This window comes from Chiroxiphia lanceolata, chromosome 28, assembly GCF_009829145.1.
Source record: "Chiroxiphia lanceolata isolate bChiLan1 chromosome 28, bChiLan1.pri, whole genome shotgun sequence".
In the NCBI taxonomy this organism is placed as follows: Eukaryota; Metazoa; Chordata; class Aves; order Passeriformes; family Pipridae; genus Chiroxiphia; species Chiroxiphia lanceolata.
In genome coordinates this window covers 3,731,655-3,753,396 of record NC_045664.1, presented here as the reverse complement: position 1 = coordinate 3,753,396, position 21,742 = coordinate 3,731,655, and the positions used below count along the sequence as shown (strand labels likewise).

General features: G+C 54.6%; 1 protein-coding gene across 1 annotated transcript in view; it reads right to left on the bottom strand.

Annotated features, from left to right (window-relative positions):
* Nucleotides 1–13,310: 13,310 nt before the first annotated feature.
* Nucleotides 13,311–21,742, bottom strand: part of GFRA2 (GDNF family receptor alpha 2) — a 29,222-nt gene continuing 20,790 nt past the window's right edge. The window contains exons 5-9 of the mRNA XM_032712464.1: nt 16,685–16,794; nt 16,464–16,604; nt 16,205–16,380; nt 15,672–15,725; nt 13,311–15,001 (exon numbers count right to left, since the gene is read on the bottom strand). Coding sequence (XP_032568355.1) covers nt 14,864–15,001; nt 15,672–15,725; nt 16,205–16,380; nt 16,464–16,604; nt 16,685–16,794 — 619 coding nt within the window. The 3' untranslated portion in view covers nt 13,311–14,863. The remainder of the gene's footprint in view (nt 15,002–15,671; nt 15,726–16,204; nt 16,381–16,463; nt 16,605–16,684; nt 16,795–21,742) is intronic.

Sequence of the window (21,742 nt, the reverse complement as noted above, 5' to 3'; positions counted from 1 at the left end):
AAGGGTCTTTAATCTACTGAAGAAAGACAGTAACAAGAGGCAGGAGTTGATCGTGTCTGGCTGGAGCTTCCCCACTGGAAAACAAGGCACATGTTTTACCAGCCAGGCTGAGTCACCATCGGGGCAGAAACGATGAATTCCACGCTTTTTTTAGTGGCTTCAGCCCCAGAGCAGGTGCCTTTTCCAGGGAGGGATCAGCCGGCAGCCACCTCTGCCTGCCCGGGGGAATGGGAATGTGCAGGACACGGGAAGCAGGTTATTCCCAGATTAATTCCTGGTCCCTTCTGAGCTGCAGCACAACACTCAACACCAGCTGCCCCTCCAAGGCTCAGACAGGAGTCCTAAAACCCCAAAATGCACCTCTGGGGGTTGGATGCATCCACACCGTGGTATCCATGGACACGGGCAGTGCTCCCTCCCTGAGCTGGGAACCTGGAGAAGGGAAGGGTCTGGAGAGACCTGAGAGCCCCTTCCAGGGCCTAAAGGGGCTCCAGGAGAGCTGGGGGGGGACTGGGGACAAGGGCTGGAGGGGCAGGACACAGGGAATGGCTTCCCACTGCCAGAGGGCAGGGAGAGATGGGATATTGGGAAAGAATTCCTCCCTGGGAGGGTGGGGAGGGGCTGGGATGGAATTCCCAGAGAAGCTGTGGCTGCCCCATCCCTGGGAGCATCCAAGGCCAGGCTGGAGCACCCTGGGCTGGTGGAAGGTGTCCCTGCCCGTGGAAGGTGTCCCTGCCCATGGCAGGGGGGTGGAACCAGATGATTTTAACATCCCTTCCCACCCCAACCATTCCAGGATTCCATGATTCTGCCAGAGCTGTTGCCAGGCACCCCATGCAGCCCCTGCTCCCTCCCTGGCCCCACGTCCTGTCCCTCCCCACAGTCCCATCTTCAGAGAGCAGCTCACAGGGCGCTGCTTCTGCTCCTGTTCCTCGATTTCCGAGCGTGGGGGCGGACAAAATTTCCCAGATTTCTCCCCCCCACGCTGCAGCAGGTGGTGCCAGGGAGGATAAAAAACATAAATATATATAAATACATAAATATACACACGAGAGAGCCTTGCTTGGGAGCTCAGACCTTAATGCCCAGCACGGGAACGTCACCAGGTTTGGTGCCAGCCCTGGGGGCTGCCAGGGATACTGGGATGGGCTTGGAATCAGCTAAAACTGTGGAAAAGCGGGAATGCAGCCGGGTCTGGGGGAGATCCTGGAATTGCAGGGGGTTGGGGTGGCTGTGGGGGTCAGGAGGAGCAGAGAGGGGACAGGGATGGGGACAGGGATCTGTGACTCTCCCTCCCCATCCCGGCGAACTCCGCTCCCGCTTCCCGGGTGACGTCAACGGGAGCAGCATCTGGAAAAGCTGAAGTTCCCGAGCCAAGGGAGCTGCTCCAGGCGCATCCATCCGGGCACGAGGCTTCCCAGGCAGCTGGAAAACAGAGCCTGGCTCTTGGAGCACGTGGCTGGGAGCTGAGCACACGGAAAAACCCGACCCCGGGGGCGCAGAGCAGGGACAGGACACGGAGGGGACACGGAGAGAGTCCAGCATCCTGCATCCCTGGAAGTGCTGGATGAGGGGGGGGAGACCAAGCTGAGCCCCTTATCCCGACCCAAACCCAACATCTTTATCCCTAACTCCCTGCAATCCATGCAGGGCCAAGCCCAGCAGCCCGAGCTGTGCACGGAGCCCACTTTTCCCTCTTTATATTACCCAGAGGAACGAGCTGCTATTATGGAATCATTAAATTAATAACTCGGTAATATGGGCAGATATATAGAACAATCTGTTCCTAGAACAAAAGAAATTACCGCGTCCCAAACAGCCATAATTTAATTTAACAGTGAATTAAAGCAGCATACATAATATCCCCCTCCAAATGTCAATAGCATTATGTAAATAGAGCTGGGATGGGAACTGGGAATGTCCTTTAGCACCAGCTCCAAGGGGCAGGAATGGATTAACCACCTTTAATTAAGGCTGTGCTGAACATTCAGGGAGAGGAGGGAGGGGTTGGTTTGTACCCAGGGGCACGGGGAGACCCTTAAACCCTATTCCTGCCCCTTTCCTACTCCTGCCCTGTTCCTACTCCTGCTCCATCCACCCAAAATTGAACCCAGTAACCAAACACAGCATTTAAACCTTTCCTGCTCCTGCACCTTTTCTACTCCTGCTCCATCCACCCAAAATTAAAACCAGTAACCAAACACAACATTTAGACCTTTCCTATTCCTGCTGCATCCACCCAAAATTAAAACCAGCAACCAAACACAGCATTTAAACCTTTCCTACTCCTACCCCATTCCTATTCCTGCCCCATTCCTATTCCTGCTCCATCCACCCCAAATTAAACCCAGTAATCAAACACAGTATTTAAACTTTTCCTATTCCTACTCCTTTCCTATTCCTGCCCCATTCCTACTCCTGCTCCATCCACCCAAAATTAAAACCAGCAACCAAACACAACATTTAAACCTTTCCTACTCCTGCTCCATCCATCCAAAATTAATCCCAGTAATCAAACACAGCATTTAAACCTTTCCTATTCCTGTCCCATTCCTATTCCTGCTCCATCCACCCAAAATTAAACCCAGCAACCAAACACAGCATTTAAACCTTTCCTAGTCCTGCCCCATCCACCCAAAATGTAAAACAGTAGCCAAACCCAATATTTAAATTACCCTGCCTCCCTATCTCGCTGCTCCTTTTTAATTTCCTTTCCGTTTGTGCTACCAAATACTCTCCCCTTTTGTTTGAAATTAATTTGCTCTCATTTGTGGGAGCGCATTTGATTGCCGTTGATTAAGTTTAACAAGCAGGGGGAAAGGGAAAAAAAAAAAAAAAAGAAAAGGCTGCAGCATTAGACATCAAAGCAAACAAATCCGTTTGCTGGGCCTGCTTGTGCATAATTAATAAATGCTGTCACTCCTCGTGCAGTAAATATATCTATTATGGAACAATAAAACCCGTGTTGGAGCGATTAATGTGCGTGGAAAACACGGCCCGGGTAAACCCACAAAAATCTGGGAGTCGAAGCCTCTTGTTTGTTGAATATTTGGGATTCAGGGCGACTGTCAGGAGTTGGGGAAGTGGGAGTTTTCCTTGGCTGCGAGCTCAGCGCATTCCCGGTGATTCCTGTGAGATCCATGAATCCCTGTTTGAACTCCCTGAGTGGGGCAGGGCGGAATTCCAGGCTCGGCTCTGCTCCAGACACCCCGTCCCAGGCAGAAATCCCGGTGTGCAAACACCTTTTTTCAGCAACACTCCCACAGGCCAGGCTGGGAACTCGGCCTGGGGAGCAGATCCTAACCCGGCTTCTCCCGGGATGAGCCATGGAAGGCTCTGGGATGCTCAGCAATCTGCCCTAATTAGAGGAGAAGCTGGTTCCAGTCCATCGCTCCCAGGAAAATTTGGGGATTAGAACCCCTTTGCCAGCAGTTCTCCGCCTTTTACCACTGGATTTTATGGATGGAGAGAGCGGAAAATCGTGGATTGGGGAGGGATAAACGTGCTGGAACAAACTCCAGGAAAAGCAAAAAAGCCCCGGCCAGTTGGTGCCACTTCCAAGCACATTAAATATTTATGGGCCCTCGCTCAGGGCCTCCAATGAGCTGTGAACTGAGCGGGGTTATTTTCCAGGTGATTAAAAATGGAAGAGGGATGGAGGGGACTGTTGATGGGAAGCCACAAAACCGCAGCTGCTGAGGGAGTCACCACCGTGTCCCACAGCTCTGCATCCCGGGCTTTGCATCCCACTCCCACTGCATCCCAGGCTTTGCATCCCACTCCCGCTGCATCCCGGGCTTTGCATCCCACTCCTGCTGCATCCCGGGCTGGTCCATCCCCCTCTGCCATCCCAGGCTATTGCATCCCACTCCCACTGCATCCCAGGCTTTGAATCCCACTCCTGCTGCATCCCGGGCTGGTCCATCCCCCTCTGCCATCCCAGGCTATTGCATCCCACTCCCGCTGCATCCCAGGCTTTGCATCCCACTCCCGCTGCATCCCAGGCTTTGCATCCCACTCCCACTGCATCCCGGGCTTTGCATCCCACTCCCACTGCATCCCGGGCTTTGCATCCCACTCCCACTGCATCCCAGGCTTTGCATCCCATTCCCACTGCATCCCAGGCTGTTCTATCCCAGGCTCCTGCATCTCCCTCCCACTGCATCCCCCTCCATTCCTTCCCACTCCCACTGTTCCACCAGCCCCCTCTGCCATCCCAGATGTTCCATCCCAGTTGGCCTCACTCCCCTTCCCACGTGGAAAGCTCTGTGGGATGAGCCACCAAACTGCTCGGGGTCACTGCTGGGATATTCCAGGGGATGCTGGAGCATCCAAGAATTCAGGCACAGGGCTCATCCCCACCTTGGAGCACAGGGGGCTGCCCTGGGAGCTGGGCAGGATGGACTCACCTCTTCCCAAACTGCTGCTGAGTTCAGGATTTGGCAAATCCCGACATCCCAGAGCTCGTTTTCAATCCCAGCCCCCTCCCATCCCCGCCCAGAGCCACTCCCACCCCGGTTCCTTTACTTCTGTCTCCAAATATGTCAGGTGGAACTGAACTTATCCCTTTAAAACAACCCAAGGAATCTTTCTGAGGTCCCAACACCACAGCCCAGCCTTTCCAGAGGTTTATTCCTGGTTTTCAGCGCAGTGTCTGCAGGATGGGCTGGTGGGGAAGGGCAGACACGGATCTGTCTCCTCGTGTTTCAGGGGTAGGGCAGGGATTTGGGAAAGCAGTGCCTTCACTCCTGCGGCTGCACTGGGATTAACTGGGATAAATCCTGGCCGTGGGTGCCCAGCCGGGGGTCGAGCACCCACGCAGTGACATTTTTTTTGCTTCTTAGAAATGCAGGGAAACAGCTGGGAAAAAGGGAGGAAAGAGGGACTGGGGCGGGGGACGGGGTGAAGGAAAGCAGATTAACAAACAAACAAACAACAACAAAAAAATCCCCGAATCCACCCGAGCGAGCCGGAGGCTCCAAAACAAATTAAAGTTGTTATGGCAACTGGGGGGGTGTGTGGGCAGCAACACCCGGCGCCCGGAATTCAAACCTTCGTTAAACACCGGCACCAAACGCGGCCCCCCCCGGGGGCACCGGGACCCCCCCGCGCTGCCAGGGCCACGGGGGCAGCCGGGCTCTGGCTCGGCACCACCCTCAGACCTGCCCCGGTTTTCCCAGACCCCCATCCAGCCGCTGGATGAGAGCAGGATTTGCTTCCCGGAACGCTGAGCCCCGTGGGATGAGCTCCGTGCACTGGGTGACCCCCCGGATACCCCCGGGGTGACCTCTGGCATCACCCGGGCACGGGGAGGGGTTGGGAGCCGCGGGAGATCTGGCTTGGAAATTCCAGGGCTCCTCTCCCCCCTTCCCACACTCTTGATTTGCTCCAAAAATGACCACACAGGGTCACCCGGGGGGTGCAGAGCCCGAGGGGAACAGCAGAGCCCTTGTTCCTGCCATAGTCCCTCTGGGACCAGCCCCCTTGTCCAGGGATTGGGGGTGTGGGATGTGGATGATGCTCTGGAAAATGCTGCCTTTATGCCCCGAGGTCTGGGAATGGGGATTTCTGAGGCTCCTCCAGCCCCATTTATCAGCAAACCAGGGCCGTGACCGGGACGCCTGAACCAGCCTGGGGGGGTTTTCCCTTCTTGGGAGCACTGGGAAGCCATCCCTGCTCCCCCAGGGAGATGGGGAACACGGCTGGTGCTCTCAGGGACGGATGGGTTTGGCCCCAGCAAGATCCATCAACTCCTCCTTGCACACAGGGAGGGTTCACGATCCCGGGATTTCCCAGCTCCCTGCTCAGAGTCCTCCTTGACATCCCAGTGGCTGCTGCTGCTCCCGTAATGAAGCCACAGACAGGGAATTAGGAGAGCCTGTGTTGGGTTTTAATTCACTCACTGAGGCTAATTAAGGGATGCAAAGAGGCAGCACTGGAGCAGGAGGCAGGAATGATTCCGGAGGACACGGATGGAGCGGGAGGCAGAGCATCACCCCGGCCACCACAGCAAAACCTCCCAGCCACTCACTGCAGAAGTCCCAAACAGTTTTTCCCAGTTTTCCAGCCCTTTAAAACACACCTAAACCCCAGGAATTCAAGGCCAGGTTGGACAGGAGCCACCTGGGATAGTGGGAGGTGTCCCCGCCCATGGCAGGGGGTGGCACTGGATGGGCTTTAAGGTCCCTTCCAACCCAAAGCACTCCGTGATTCTATGAATTCCTCTCCTGGAAAAGCCTGCAGTTGTCCCCCCTCACTGGATATCCCAGCTGCCAGGGAATTATTACAGGCACATCCCATAATTTGCTTTCTATAAGGCAAATAAAGCCCGGGAGTTTTCCCTCCTGCTCCTGTGTTTCTTCCCAAGGCCGAAGGTTGAACAGAAGGGTTTTGGTGCCTGTGAGTTTTCCTGGTGGAAGACGAAGGGTTTGTCCTGTCAAACAGACCCCAGAAGGGCAGATTTCCCTGGATTTAAATCTCCTCCAGTGGAAGGTTTGGTCTGTCCTGCAAGGGTCTTAGGAGAGGAGGAGATCATGGAATGCTGGAATGGTTTGGGTTGGGAGGGACCTTAAATCTCATCCCATCCCACCCCCTGCCATGGGCAGGGACACCTCCCACCAGCCCAGGTTGTTCCCCTGTCCAACCTGGCCTTGAATTCCTGGGGTTTAGGTGTATTTTAAAGGGCTGGAAAACTGGGAAAAACTGGGAAAAGCCTTGGACGCTCTCAGGGATGGAGCAGGGGCCCCAGACCACCCACTCCAGTGAGTACCAGCCCTTCCTAAAAACTCATTAAACCCAATTTTCTAGAAAGTGCTTTTCCCTCCCCGAATCTGAGGCTCCCTCAGTTACGTACACTCGTATTTCTGGCACAAACAGCAGCTATTTTTAAAAATCTCTCTGAAACGCTTTTCCCTTCTATTTTTTTCCTCAGCTCTCCCACCGGTTGGCATTTCCTGTGAGGAGCACGGGGACTTTTTTCAACTGCTTCGAGAGCCCGAATGCAAAAACGCCACCTGGGACGGCGCTGAGCTGGATTTACAGCCCCGGGTGAGCGAGCACAGGTCGGGGCCCCGGGGGAGGAGCGATAAAAACACCCCGGCGAGCCCAAATGCTGAAGGTGAACTCATTAACGAGCCAAACTCGCCCTCCCCTCCACCCCCCCCCGAGTGTCCCTCGCTGCTCCCGGAGCTCTGGGATGGGCGGGAGGGAAGAACTCGAATTTCTACACGGCGTTAAGTGAGGTGCTTTGGTCTCCGAGTAGGTTAAATGGCTTTTTTTTTTTTTTTTTTTTTTTTTTTTTTCCCATGGGAATCGCAGCTGGGAAAGGGAGGGAAATCCTCATGGATTCCTGGGTCGGAATTGGAGGATTTGCAGCAGGATGTGCTGGGTGCTGGGGTGAACACGGGGGCGGCCAGTGATGATCCCAACTGCAGAATCTTCATTTTAACTCCTCCAGGGTTACAAATAATCTCCTCCTCGGAGCAAACCCTGCTTTGCCAGGGCAAGACCCGGGACATTCCCATCCTGGCTTTGCTAAAAAAAAAAAAAAACAACCACAGAACACTCTTTTTCTCCCAAAAGCAAAGATGCCACAGACAGGGGGTTTTAATACCGAGCTGCACCTTGGAACTCCAGAGCAAGAATTAAACGTGATTTATTCCCTGGCTCCTTTATCTGAGGAAGGAGAGGCTCTCCCTGGGAGAGCTCTGGTGGGTTTTCTTCAATTATTGTTTTAGGCAACATCAAAAAAAAAAATTAAAAAATAAATGAAACGGCGTTTTCAGCACTTTCTCATATCAAGAAAGTAATTGAGTCAAAATGAAGAAGAAATTATCTCCGAAGTTAATTAGCTCGCAGACGTGTTTTACACCCTGTCATTTTTCACCATCCCCGGGATCCGGGAGTGTTTCTCCCTCCTGTAATTAATGTGCCCGGAATGTGCTGGAGGAAGGGCCAGGAACTGGTTTGTGGTTGGAGTGGGAGGGGATGGGCAGCGACCCCAAATTCCAGCACGGGGTGCCCAGGTGGAGTCACCATTCCCGCAGGGAATACGGGAACAGGATCCCTCTGAGCGCTGGGGTCTCACTCCAGCTGTGGATTCCACGTCTGGACACGTGTTTGGAATCAGGGAGGGGAGCAGGGAGCTCTGGAGGAGCAGGAATTACACCTGGCGCCTCTTCCTGCCGGAGCTGGGAAGGAAGCTCACCATTCCTCACCATCCCTTTCCCAGAAAAAGGTTGGGATGGGCAGAAAAGCCCCGAGGGAGCCCGGAGGGTTCCTTCCCTCGGGGAGGTGACCTCTGGCAGCGACACACCCGACTCTGCCCCCTCCCTTTCCCCTCGACTGAATTCCGTGTCCATTTTCCGCTGGAATTCCATTAGGGAAGTGCAGCCGGGCACGGGAGGCCCTTGGAAGCTGCTGGAACGGGACCATCCAGGTGGGAACTGGGGGAAACTCCCTCCTCCGGCCCAGCTTCCCGCTGGAAACGCTGCAGCTGGGACCACTGGGGGTGGCTCCTTAGCCCCTTCCTTAATTACCCCTTTAATCACTGAAATACTGTCTCTTTTTTGGGATGGGGAGTGAATTACCCCCTTAATCACTGAAATACAGTCTCTTTTTTGGGATGGGGAGTGAATTACCCCCTTAATCACTGATATACAGTCTCTTTTTTGGGATGGGGAGTGAATTACCCCCTTAATCACTGAAATACAGTCTCTTTTTTGGGATGGGGAGTGAATTACCCCCTTAATCACTGAAATACAGCCTCTTTTTGTGGGGATGGGGGTGAATTATTCCCTTAATCACTGATATACAGTCTCTTTTTCGGGGATGAGGGGTGAATTGTCCCCTTAATCACTGAAATACAGTCTCTTTTTATGGGGATGGGGGAGTGAATTACCCCCTTAATCACTGAAATACTGTCTCTTTTTTGGGGATGGGGGGTGAATTATCCCCTTAATCACTGATATACAGTCTCTTTTTTTGAAATGGGGAGTGAATTACCCCCTTAATCACTGAAATACAGTCTCTTATTTGGGGATGGGGGTTGGTAGAGCTCAGTCGTGCTGGTGGAAAATCCCATTTTTATGTTTATGTGACACAGCCCCTTGGTCACCCCTGACTCCCTCCCCATCCCAGGGACAGTGGCTGCAGCTGCTCTGGGCAAACCCAAACCTAAACCCAAACCCAAACTCCCTTTTGCCTCCCTGGTGTCCCCCGTGTCACCCCCCAAAGCACCTCTCCCCCCCCAATAGAAGCAGAAGCTCCTTCTTTTCCTGCCGCACTCCCCAAATCCTTTCAATCTCACGGGGTCATCCAAGGCCCCAGGACCTGGGAGAGTCTCCAGAGCTTCACTTACTCCATCAAAGATAAGAAAATAAATCAATTCTGGTTTCTTCTCCTTGTCAGAGACCTTCTGAGCTTCCGCCTGTGCCGAGATTATCCCAGATAACGACAACGAAGGGTGATTTGAGGAGATGTTTGTTCTCCCTGCAATTGTTCCTGTTTAACAAAAGGGACCAGTTCCCCTTCATCCTCCTCGGTTTTTTTCCTTCCTCTCCTTGCTGGAGCAGCACCAGGAGAACTTCTGGGCCCGAGGATCAAGGGCATCCCAGTTCCATCGTGCCCATCCCTGACCCGCAGCCCCTCCGCTCGTCGCCGGGTTATTTTTTGTGCCTTTGAAAATGAAACCCAGCCCAGTGGAGAGCGAAAAAGATTTTAAAAAAAAGGAAAAAAGAAAAAAAAGAAGGTGTTTCTGGTGAAGTGAAGCGGCTTGAGAAGGTTAATGAGGCAAAAGAATCTGCTCAGGGAAAACCTGGAGGTGTCAGGAGAGCCCCGAGGTGAGAGCTGATTTCAGGGAGGATGAGGAGGAGGGAGGGGACCCCACGCTGGCCCAGGGGCTTATTAAAGCCCAAAGGGCACCAGCACGTTAATTACAGAGGGCAAAGGTGCCCATCCTGTCTGTTTTTAATCACCTCTCCTGGGGGGAAAGTCTTTCCAGGTGCTGCCCTTGTCGTGGGATGGGCCAGAATCCAGGTGGGTGGTGCCATGAGGGGCCAAACCCCGAACCAGCACAGCGGGAAAATTGTCCTTAGAGGGAGGAACTGCCCCTAATCCCTGGGTTTGGCCTTCTGGGGGTGGGTTGGAGTGAAGGGAGAGCTGTGGAGAGGGGATGGGCACAGGCTGGGGCTGGGAAGGGGTTTGTGCCCACCCATGTGTGGCTCAGGGTGTTCTCCGGGATTTGGGAAGACACACCGGGCAGCTCCTCGGAATAACTTGTGTCCAGAGGGAAAAAGAGATGGAAAAGAAGGAAAAAAACACCCTGTTTGGAGACAGTCCTGGTCCCATGTGTGTTCCAGCCCTTGGGGAGGTGCAGATCCTGGAGTTCCTGAATCCCACACTAGGCTGGGACACTGGGAAGCCATCAGGTCCACGGAGCTTCCCAGGGCCGTGTCTCCAGGGTTTGCAGGGTGATTCCTGTTCCTCTGGTCAGGCTGAGGCTGCAACCTTGGAGCAGGAATGCTGGGTTTGGAGCAGGGATGCTGTGCTTTGGAGCAGGGATGCCGGGTTTGGAGCAGGAATTCTGTTCCTTGGAGCAGGAATGCTGTGCTTTGGAACAGGGATTCTGTTCCTTGGAGCAGGGATGATGGGTTTTGGAGCAGGGATTCTGTTCCTTGGAGCAGGGGTACTGGGTTTTGGAGCAGGAATGCTGTGCTTTGGAGCAGGAATGCTGTGCTTTGGAGCAGGAATGCTGTGCTTTGGAGCAGGGATGCCAGGTTTGGAGCAGGGATGCCAGGTTTGGAGCAGGGATGCTGTGCTTTGGAGCACGGATTCTGTTCCTTGGAGCACGGATTCTGTTCCTTGGAGCAGGGATTCTGTTCCTTGGAGCAGGGATGCTGTTCCTTGGAGCAGGGATGCTGTTCCTTGGAGCAGGGATGCTGTTCCTTGGAGCAGGGATGCTGTTCCTTGGAACAGGGATGCTGTGCTTTGGAGCAGGGATGCTGTTCCTTGGAGCAGGGATGCTGTTCCTTGGAGCAGGGATGCTGTTCCTTGGAGCAGGGATGCTGTTCCTTGGAACAGGGATATCCACTCTGCCATTTGCAATCCTCAGTTCATCCCACAGAAGGTCCCCAAATATCCCTAAATCCAGATGAGCCAAGGCTTGGCTCCGGCCAAGGGGGGCTGGAGACTCCCAGCCCCACACGGCTCCTCTAAAAGGATCATTCCCAGAAAAAAACCTCCATGCAAATGGAATCCTCTGCACATCCCATGGCTCTGCCAGGAGCCTCGGGGTTTTCCACGCCGCATCAACGTCCCCCACAACGAGTCCCCGCAGCTTCCTGAGGAGTCCAGAGCGTCTCATCCCCCTCATCCTCCTTCCAGGAAAGGCTCTGTGTTCCCAGAGCAGGGATTTTGCATCTCAGGCTCTGTGTCCCAGCCCCAGGATCAGCATTTCCACCTGGAAGAGCTTTGCTTTGCTGGGAGAGCTCGAGCACCTGGACGAAGGTGTCCCACTTTATCATGGATAAAGCCTTCATCCCAAACACAGCTGCATCCAGGCTGCTCCAGGAATGGCACATCCCCATCCTGCTGCATCCAGGGATGGCACATCCCAATCCTGCTGCATCCAGCAGCTCCAGGAATCTTGCTGCATCCAGCAGCTCCAGGAATGGCACATCCCCATCCAGCAGCTCCAGGAATGGCACATCCTGATCCTGCTGCATCCAGGAATGGCACATCCTGATCCTGCTGCATCCAGGAATGGCACATCCCCATCCTGGTGAATCCAGGTGCTCCAGGAATGGCACATCCCCATCCTGCTGCATCCAGCAGCTCCAGGAGTCTTGCTGCATCCAGGTGCTCTGGGAATGGCACATCCCCATCCAGCAGCTCCAGGAATGACACATCCCCATCCAGCAGCTCCAGGAATGGCACATCCCCATCCAGCAGCTCCAGGAATGGCACATCCCCATCCAGCAGCTCCAGGAATGACACATCCCCATCCAGCAGCTCCAGGAATGGCACATCCCCATCCTGCTGCATCCAGGAATAGCACATCCCCATCCTGCTGCATCCAACAGCTCCAGGTGTTGTCCTGCCTGTGGCCCCACTGGCACGTGCTCAGGGAGGGCCCAGCAGTGCCAGAACACCCCTCAGTGCGAGGAGGAACCCTTGACTCGGCTTCATCCAAAGCTTTTTGCTTCCTGCTGGTGCCTCCTTAGGCTGGAAAACCCCGGGGAGCTCCCAGGAGCAGGATGGACAATCTTGAGCAGGGAATGCAGGATGGACAATCCTGAGCAGGGAGTGCAGGATGGACAATCCCAAGCAGGGAATGCAGGATGGACACTCTTGAGCAGGGAGTGCAGGATGGACAATCCCAAGCAGGGAGTGCAGGATGGACAATCCCGAGCAGGGAATGTAGGATGGACAATCCCGAGCAGGGAATGCAGGATGGACAATCCCAAGCAGGGAGTGCAGGTGCCCCGTGGGCAGCGGTGATGGATGGAATCCCTGCCTGGCAGAGCAGTTCACCCTCCTCCCAGCAATGCCTGCAGCATTCCCAGCCTTCTCAGGGAAGACTGGAATCCAGCCACCACCCTGAGGAACAATCCCTGCTGTGTTTTACATCCCCTTCCCTACGGAAACACGGAGCTCAGACTTCAATCCCTGCATGGTTGGGGTCACCCAAATCTGGCTGTGGAGCCCCCTCAGCCACCCCCCTCCGTGCCAGGATGGTTTTTTGGGAGCCCAAACTGCTCCACAGGGTCAGAGCTGTCAGAGGAAGCAGGGAGCAGGAGCAGGAGCAGCCTGGTTTTGCCCCCAGCTCCCGGGAGAGCCGTGACATGTTTATTTTCCCTGTGCCAGCTCCCCCGGCTCAGCCCTCTCCGCTTTTTTCCGCGCTGGAAAAGGGAATATTCACCCATCCCTCCCCTTCCCCACCGGCCCCAGCTCCCTGCAAACAGCCCAGCAGGTCCCTCCACTCCGATTTTCGGCGTCCCAGGCCAGGATTGGAGCAACCCAGTCTCTGGAAGGGGTCGGACAGGATGATTTTTAAGGTCCCTTCGACCCAAACAGCTCCAGGATTCTACGATTCCACGGCTGTGGCATCCCAAGGTGCCCAACACCCCCTTTTCCACGGGCACAGCTGGATGGGGGCCGACGTTTCCGCCGCCTGACAGGAGCGGCAAAGTGTGAAAAAAGCCTGAAATAAATAAATTAAAAAAAAAAAAAAGACCAAAAAAAAAAAATCGAGCAACTCGCTGCTTTGCCTGACCCAGATCTCGACGTTTCCCTTCGGTTTTTGAAGCGCTGACAGGTCGTCTTGAGAGGGGGGGAAAAAAAAAAACCCCCACCAACCAAAAAACAACGTTGAGGCGAGAGGATGGTGTTTCAAATCCACGGTTATTGCACGTAAAAATAAAAACAAAACCCAACCCAAACAGCAACAAAAAATAAAACCAAAAAAAAAACAACAACCCTGCCACACGGGAACAGTGTCAGCTCCTTTGAAATGTTTCCTTGTTTGCTTGTCTCCCGGAGCAAAACAGGCAGGGAATTGTTCTGGAGAGCTGCAAAAATATTTGGGCTGACCCAAAAAATCTCTTGTGTTCCTGCAGCTGAAGGGGGCCCCCCCTGGTTACCCCCCCCTTCCCCAGGCTGGGGATGCTTGGCCGGACACTCAGATTCTGTCAGAGCTTTCAGGGCTGTTTTCATTCCTTGGGTTTGTTGGTCTTGGTTTATTTTATTATTTTTTTTTTTTGTCTTCTCCGTTATAGACGTCATTAAAAAAAATAAACTTTTTACAATAATGCATTTTGAAGTCGCCGTTCGGAGCTCGGGTTTTGTTTTAGTTTTAGTTTTGTTTTTTTTTTTTGCCTTTCAAAAAAAAAAAAAAAAGGGGAGGGGAAAACAAAATTAAAAAAGCCACACGTTGCATCTGGTTATGTATATACATACATATATGTAGGTATAGGTGAGTGGGATATACATACACTATATATGTATATAGAAAAGAAATGGGAGAGGAACACAGAGAGAGAGATTCTGACCCCCCCCCCCCGAGGGGTCAAATCCCTTCCCAACCCAAATTAAAAAAAAATATAAAATTAAAAAAAAATAAAATAAAAAAAAAAAGAAAAAATAAAGATCTCCCCCTGGAAGTGACAGACTGAAAACATCAGGACGGCCCCACACAGTTCAACAAAAGTTTCTTTTCGGTTCTGTTTGAAAACTCTCGGGGAGGAAAAAACCGAAACAACCCCAACCAAAACCCCCAATAACGATGTTAAAAGGTCCAGCCAGTCCCCTCCGAGCTGCACAGGGGGCTCCCCACGGCACAGCCAATCCTCTGGGATGCTCCCCTGCGGAATCCTCGTCCCCAGGCCGGCGGATCCTGCGGGTATTCCTGAAAATCCCCTTCCCCCAAAAAAAGCTCTGCTCCGTTTATTTCCCCCTCCCCAGCGCCGCTCGCAGCTCCGGCCCCCTCCCCTCTCTCTCCCCCCCCCGTTCCAGGGGCGGGTTTTCCACCACGAGAGAAAAAATCCTGCTTTGGAAAAACCAAAAAAAAAAAAAAAACAAAACCAAAACACCCCAAAAAACAGGGAAAAAAAACCCCAATAAAACCAGGAAGGAAAAAAACCACCAAAGTTTCCCAGCGTGGGTGAGAGGGTCCCTCCTGCCGCCTCGGCATTCCCGCGCCTCGGCATTCCCGGCGCTCCGGAGGGTCTCGGTCTGTCCCGTGTCCCCCTGTGGCTGCAGCAGGAGCTGGGGGTGAGGCTGAGTGCCAGCGGGCACCGGTGGGCACTGGTGGGCACTGGTGGGCACTGGTGGGAGCGTCCCCGTCCCGCCGGCCTTTCCCTCCCCTCTATAATCCCGGTGCCAGCAGCAGGATGGGCCCCAGGAGCACAGGGAGCAGGATCCGGCCCGCCCGGGGTCGGCTGCATCCCCCCTTCTGGTCCACGAAGGTCTTCTGGTCCGGCATCGTGTCCGTGGTCAGCTGGGGCTGGGGGCACAGGAGGCGTCAGCAGGGCGGGTTTTGGGGCAGGAAAGCATCCAAGGGAAAAGCTTCCATGGATAAACACCCAGTGTTCCCTTCCCTCATCCCTGGTGTCCTTCTCTCATCCCTGGTGTTCCCTTCCCTCATCCCTGGTGTCCTTCTCTCATCCCTGGTGTCCTTCCTTCATCCCTGGTGTCCTTTCTTCATCCCTGATGTTCCCTTCCCTCATCCCTGATGTTCCCTTCCCTCATCCCTGGTGTTCCCTTCCCTCATCCCTGGTGTCCTTCTCTCATCCCTGGTGTCCTTCCCTCATCCCTGGTGTCCTTCCCTCATCCCTGGTGTTCCCTTCCCTCATCCCTGGTGTTCCCTTCCCTCATCCCTGGTGTCCTTCTCTCATCCCTGGTGTCCTTCCCTCATCCCTGGTGTCCTTCCCTCATCCCTGGTGTTCCCTTCCCTCATCCCTGGTGTCCTTTCCTCATCCCTGATATCGTTCCCTCATCCCTGGTATCCTTCCCTCATCCCTGGTGTTCCCTTCCCTCATCCCTGGTGTTCCCTTCCCTCATCCCTGGTGTTCCCTTCCCTCATCCCTGGTGTCCTTCCTGAGCTGTTTGCACAGGGAAACAGCTCCCAGCCCCAGGATCCCCCTCCCTGTGCTCCCTCCCTGCCCCAAACCCACCTCTGAGTAGCACAGGCTCTGCTCTTTGGACTTGTTTGGCTTCAGTCCTTGTTCCTGGGGAGGAGAAGGCAGGAAGGGTGAGGGCAGGGATGGGAACCGGGGTTTGGGGTCCTGGATTTCCCCATGGAAATCAGGACTCAGAGCCCACGGCCGGGGGGGTGAGGCACGAAGAGAAAGGTGAGCAGGAGGAGGAGAAGGATGAGGAAAAGCTCATCCCTTTTCCACGGGCAGCTCAGGGTCTCCACCGGGCTCCTGCCTTGCACCCCTGCTGCAAATCCTCCTGCTGTGGACACCCACAGACCCCATCCCACCCCTCTCCCAAGGAGCAAAACACGCCCAGCCCAACGCCAGAAAACACGTATTTTCCACATTTCCCCAAAACCACGTGGAATTGGAGCCATTTCCCCCCCGGAGCAGCAGAAGGAGGGCTCGGGGCAGCCGCACCGGCTCACCTGGGCAGGCAGGTGATGCTGCCCCGGCTGAGGGGCAGGGCACTGACCCCTGCCTTGCCCATTCCCTTCCCCCTGCCCTACCTGGGCGGGGGTGCAGGCGGGCACGACGCTGGTGTCGTAGATGGTGTTGCTGTCGTTGACGTCGTCGGGCAGGGCCGGGCTCTTCTCCGCCCTGGGAGGCACCGTGACGGGGGGAGAGGGGTTTTTGGGGGCCACGCTCACGTCGCTCCCGTTGCCAAAGGCCTGGATGGCGTTTCCTGGGGGCGGGAGAGGTTTAAGGGGGGGGTGATAGAGTGGGGTGGGGCGAGGAAGCAGGGCAGGGGGAGCGGGGGAGCCTTACGGAGACAGGGGTTTTCCGTGAAGTCCCGGAGGAACTTCTCGCACTCCTCCTCCATGTTCCCGCTGCCCTTGCAGGAGCACCAGGGCGAGATGGTGATGCTGGTGGTGCTGGCGTCGACGTAGTTGGGGGTCATGTCAAAGCCTGGCAAGGAGGAGGAGGAGGGACAGGGATGAAGCCACAGTGGGACAGTGACCCTTCCCCACCCCGAGGCCGCCACTCACCGATGAGCCCCGCGTAGGAGCCCAGGCACGCCTGGTAGTTGTCCCCGGGGCAGCTGGTCAGGGACTGGAAGGTGGCCTGGCAGTTGGTGTGGAAATCGGCCAGACGGGACCTGGAAGGGGAAGAGAAGGGGGAGAGGGACGGGATTGCACCGCCTGTCCCAGCACGGAGCGGCTCAGAGATATTTAAACAGGGGAAAGGGGAAAATAAGGGCGGATATAAAGGGGAACATAAAGGGGAGCATAAATGGAATAAAAGGAAGGAGATCTAAATGAGAGCTGGACTCAGGTGGTGAAACTTCTTGTCCCTCCTCTGCCGCCCCACCCTGACAAGGGGGCATGGTATGAGGGAGCCTGCCCTCATTCCCGAGGGAATGAACCCCCTCCAAGCCTGGCACCCCCATTCCTCCATCCCTCCCTGCTCCCCAAGCCCTCTCCAAGTGCTGCTTCTCTGGCAGACACCCCATAAACTTCCCAGCCTCGTTTGGCCTCTCCTGGGCATCGTTACGGGGCCAGAAAATTTCACTGCCTGGATTTATCCTCCCCCCTGGAACGTTCCAATTAAAAAATGCCTGAGGTTGGGAATTACAGTTTTCCTTCCTTCTTTTGAAGTCGAGAAGGGAGGGGGTAAAAAACCCCCCCAAAAGGCAGCGGGGTGGGGGTGAGATGCCCCTGCCCTGCTGCCCAACCCAGGAGAACCAGCAGAGATGGGGAGAACCAGGAGCAGCAGGAGGAATAAGGAAGGGCCACGAGGAGCTGATTTCCATCCCTCAATCCGATTCCTGGCTTGGTTACCCCGTCCCATCTTCCCTCCCACATGGAATAAGCACGAGGAGCGATGGAAGCAGGAGTTTCACGGGAGTTGTCCCTTCCCTGTGGTCTTTAAGGTCCCTCTCAACCCAAACACTGTGTGATTCCACCATTCCATGATTATTCCCAGGGGTATCCGTGCCCTGGCTGCGCTGACACAACCCCCCCCCTCGCACAGGCTGCTCCTCATGCCGGAACACGGGGAGGGATCCCCCAGGTCGGGGAGCAGAATTCCCTAAAGGAGCGGGAAGAGCGGAGAAGAGGGTGGACAGACAGCCCAGGGGGACAGAAGGACGGGCTGCAGATTCCCAGGGGGACTCAGCCATCGAATGGACAGACAGGAGGGTGAGTCGTGGCCCCTCTGGAGGAATCTCCCACCCCGAGGATGAGCCCTGGCATTTCCCAGCGGAAAAGCTCCTCCGCTCCCTTTTTTCCCCCCCCACTTCACACACACCACAGGAGGAACGGGAACACATTATTTCCCTCAGCTTCTTTTCCTCTCTTCTTAATTAAATGTCATCTTTGTCCAGGCAGTGATTGAATCTTCCAGCGGTACCTGCCTGGAGCCGCGGGAACCGATGGAAAAGAGAGGCAAGAAATTGCGTCATTTTTTCGTTCCTTAAATAGGAATGGTTTGTTTTCAGGAGGCTTTTGAGCAAATTAAACACGGGAACAAATGAAGCAGTGGCTGAACGGAGCAGATCCCTTCCACCCACCCCAGAATTCCTCCCCGTTGTGGATCTCGGAGCGGGGACCACCGGAGTTCCAGGGGTTACATCCCAGGGAAAGGATGTGGACACCCCATCCCTGGAAGTGTCCCAGGGGCCAGGTTGGAGCAACCAGCTTGGCAGGGGGTGGAATGGGATTCCTGTAAGGCCCCTTCCAACCCAAACCACTCCCTGATCCTCAGATTAAGAGGGAATAAAGCCCGGCTGCTCAGAGCCGGACCAGCACACTGGATGCTCCATATGGGAATGCAGTGGGATTCCTGGGGACTCTTCCTCGTGACTGAGGGCCTAATTGGGTGCTAATTGCTGCCATCCCAGCGCCCATTCAAACCCAACAGCATCAGGCTCCTGAATATTTCATGCCCAAGATGCCGAGATTACTCCAGACCGCGGTTTTTCCAGGGGACTGAGGGGAAAAAGGGCTTTAAAAGACACGAGCCCGGAGAGGCAGCCGGGAAAGGCGCCTGTCCCCCTCCCCTGCAGAGCCGGAGATGTTCAAGAAGCTGTGACAACACCGAAAAAAACCTCAGCGAGACATGAAAAACCCGCGGCCCCGCTGGGCATCCCCCTCCCAGCGCTGCCTCTGCCTCGTGTCCTGCTGGAGAGGAATCCTTTTGAAGCCGGGAGATGCTGAGATAAAACAAAAATTAGCCTCAAACGCGGGCAGGTGAGTCAAAGAGCCCCCCCCGGAGGAACGAGGGAAGCCGGGACAAAACTCCCGCTTTTGTGGATGGCCCCCCCCCCCCCAAAGGCAGCAGAGGGTTCACAGGGGAGGGGAAAAAATAAAAAAACACAAGCAAAGAGATCAATGGGGAGATTTGTTTGATCTGGGAAAAGTTGTGTGCCACCTCTGGAGTGGCCTGTTCTGGTGGGAGCCACGGGAGCCTGAGTTGGGGTTTTAGGGAAAGCTGAATTTCTGCGTGGCTCGGTGGGGTGGGTGCTGCTCCCTCATCCCGAATTTCAGGAGGAATTCCTTCGTGGAAGGGGCTGTCAGGCACCAGAAGGGGCTGCCCAGGGAGGTGGTGGAGTCCCCAAGCTCTGGGCTGGGTGACAAGGCAGGGGTGAGGTTGGACTTGGTGATCTCCAGGGCTTCTCCAGCCTCAGGTACCTGTTCCTCGCTCGGGGATGTGGGGACAGCAGGAAGAAACAAACAGAAAAAAAAAGGCAAACCCCACCATAAACCGAAGGAGAAACCCCCAAATTAGGCCGAGCAGAGGCAAACCAGCGAGAGGGGGGGAAAAAATCAGGAGGGAAACCAGCCCAGCTTCTCAGTCAGGAGAGTTCTCCACGTTCCTTTCAGGACACCACGTTTCGATTCGCTGCCGATAAGAGCGGCTCAAAGGCTTTTTTTTTTTTTTTCGGTGGGTTTTTTTTTTATCCTCTTTGCCTCTGCTCGAGCCCTATCATTACCCGGGGAGGGAAGAATTAAGCACACGCATCATTTGGTTTTAATTGAGGGCCTGTTCTATCCCATTGAACTGCTAACTAAGCCGAACAGGAGATTGTGTTTACATAAGCAAAGCCCGAGTCGGTATAGACTTGCTGTCACATTAAGTCAATACTTATGAAGCCTCTCGATTTAATTATTCAGCGAGAATTGACTTATTATTGTGTTAAAAGCCCGGGGAGCCTCGAGGGAGCTGAGCCCTCCCAGCTGCCTCCACATGTGGGGTCCCAAGGGAGGGTCACCCATGAGGTGCTGCCCCACTGACGCCCCCCCCCTCACCCAGAAATCCAAATCCGTGGATCTTTAGAGGTTTCCTAATTTAAAAGTTGGATTTGGAGGCTGGTTGTTGCAGGCTGGGAGCTGGGGGAGTGTGTCAGCCATGCCCTGTCCCTCCAAACTCTACCACTGCCCCTCAAGCTCCACCATTGCCCCCCAAACTCCAACTTTGCCCCCCAAACTCAAACGTTGCCCTCAAACTCAAACATTGCCTCCCAAACTCCACCATTGCCCCCAAAACTCCACCACTGCCCCTCAAACTCCACCACTGCCCCTCAAACCCAACCACTGCCCCCCAAACTCCAACAGTGCCCCCCAAATTCAAACACTGCCCTTCAAAATCCACCATTGTCCCTTTAAACTTCACCACTGGCCCCCAAACTCCACCATTGCCCCCCAAAATCCACCATTCTCCCTCAAACTCAATCACTGTCCCTCAAGCTCCACCTTTTGCCCCCAAACTCCACCATTGCCCCTCAAACTCCATCACTGCCCCTGCAAAATCAAGCACTGCCCCTCAAAATCCACCATTGCCCCCAAAACTCAAACTTTGCCCCCCAAACTCCACCACTGCCCCCTAAATTCAAACCTTGCCCTTCAAAATCCACCATTGTCCCCCAAACTCAAACACTGCCCCTCAAATTCAAACACTGCCCCTCAAACTAAACCATTGCCCCCCAAACTCAAACATTGCCCTTCAAACTCAAACATTGCCCCTCAAACTCCACCACTGCCCCCCAAACTCAACCACTGCCCCCCAAATTCAAACACTGCCCTTCAAAATCCACCATTGCCCCTTTAAACTCCACCATTGCCCCTCAAACTCCACCATTGCCCCCCAAACTCCACCACTGCCCCCAAATTCAAACACTGCCCCTCAAACTCCACCATTGGCCCCCAAACTCCACCATTGCCCCCCAAAATCCACCATTCCCCCTCAAACTCAATCACTGCCCCTCAAGCTCCACCTTTTGCCCCCAAACTCCACCACTGCCCCCCAAACTCCACCACTGCCCCCAAATTCAAACACTGCCCCTCAAACTCCACCATTGGCCCCCAAACTCAATCACTGCCCCCCAAAATCCACCACTGCCCCTCAAACTCAATCACTGCCCCTCAAGCTCCACCTTTTGCCCCCAAACTCCACCATTGCCCCTCAAACCCAACCACTGCCCCTCAAACACTGCCCCCCAAACTCAAACACTGCCCTTCAAACTCAAACATTACCCCCCAAACTCCACCACTGCCCCTCAAACCCAACCACTGCCCCCCAAACTCCACCACTGCTCCTCTCCTGTTGGATCCAGGAGCAATTTTTCCCTCCTCCTCCTCCCCCCACAGCCACGCTCGTTACACGGAGTAATGAGAAAGTTGAGCTGCTGCTGCTCCGCTGTTTATCAAGGAAAACATCCATTCCTTGGCATTTTGTCTCTGCTAAACAAAGGCCGTGGCTTAAAAAAAAAAGAAGTGTTTTGTTCCCAAATTCGGTGTTTAATCAACACCCAGCCCGGCTGGATCTGCTCACTCCCTCACTCCTGATCCCAACCTAAAAGAGGCGGCTCTGCTGTGCCCAAATATCTCCCTGATGGGCACAGACACCCTGGGAGGGGCTGGGCAGAGCCCTCACCCCACTCCCTCAGCCTTAAATACACCAAAAACAGGGATAAAAACTCTGGGAAATGAACCATATGCCCACTCTGTCTTAAATACACCAAAAACAGGGATAAAAACTTTGGGAAATGATCCCTCACCCTCCACTCCTCCAGCCTTAAATACACCAAAACCAGGGATAAAAATTCC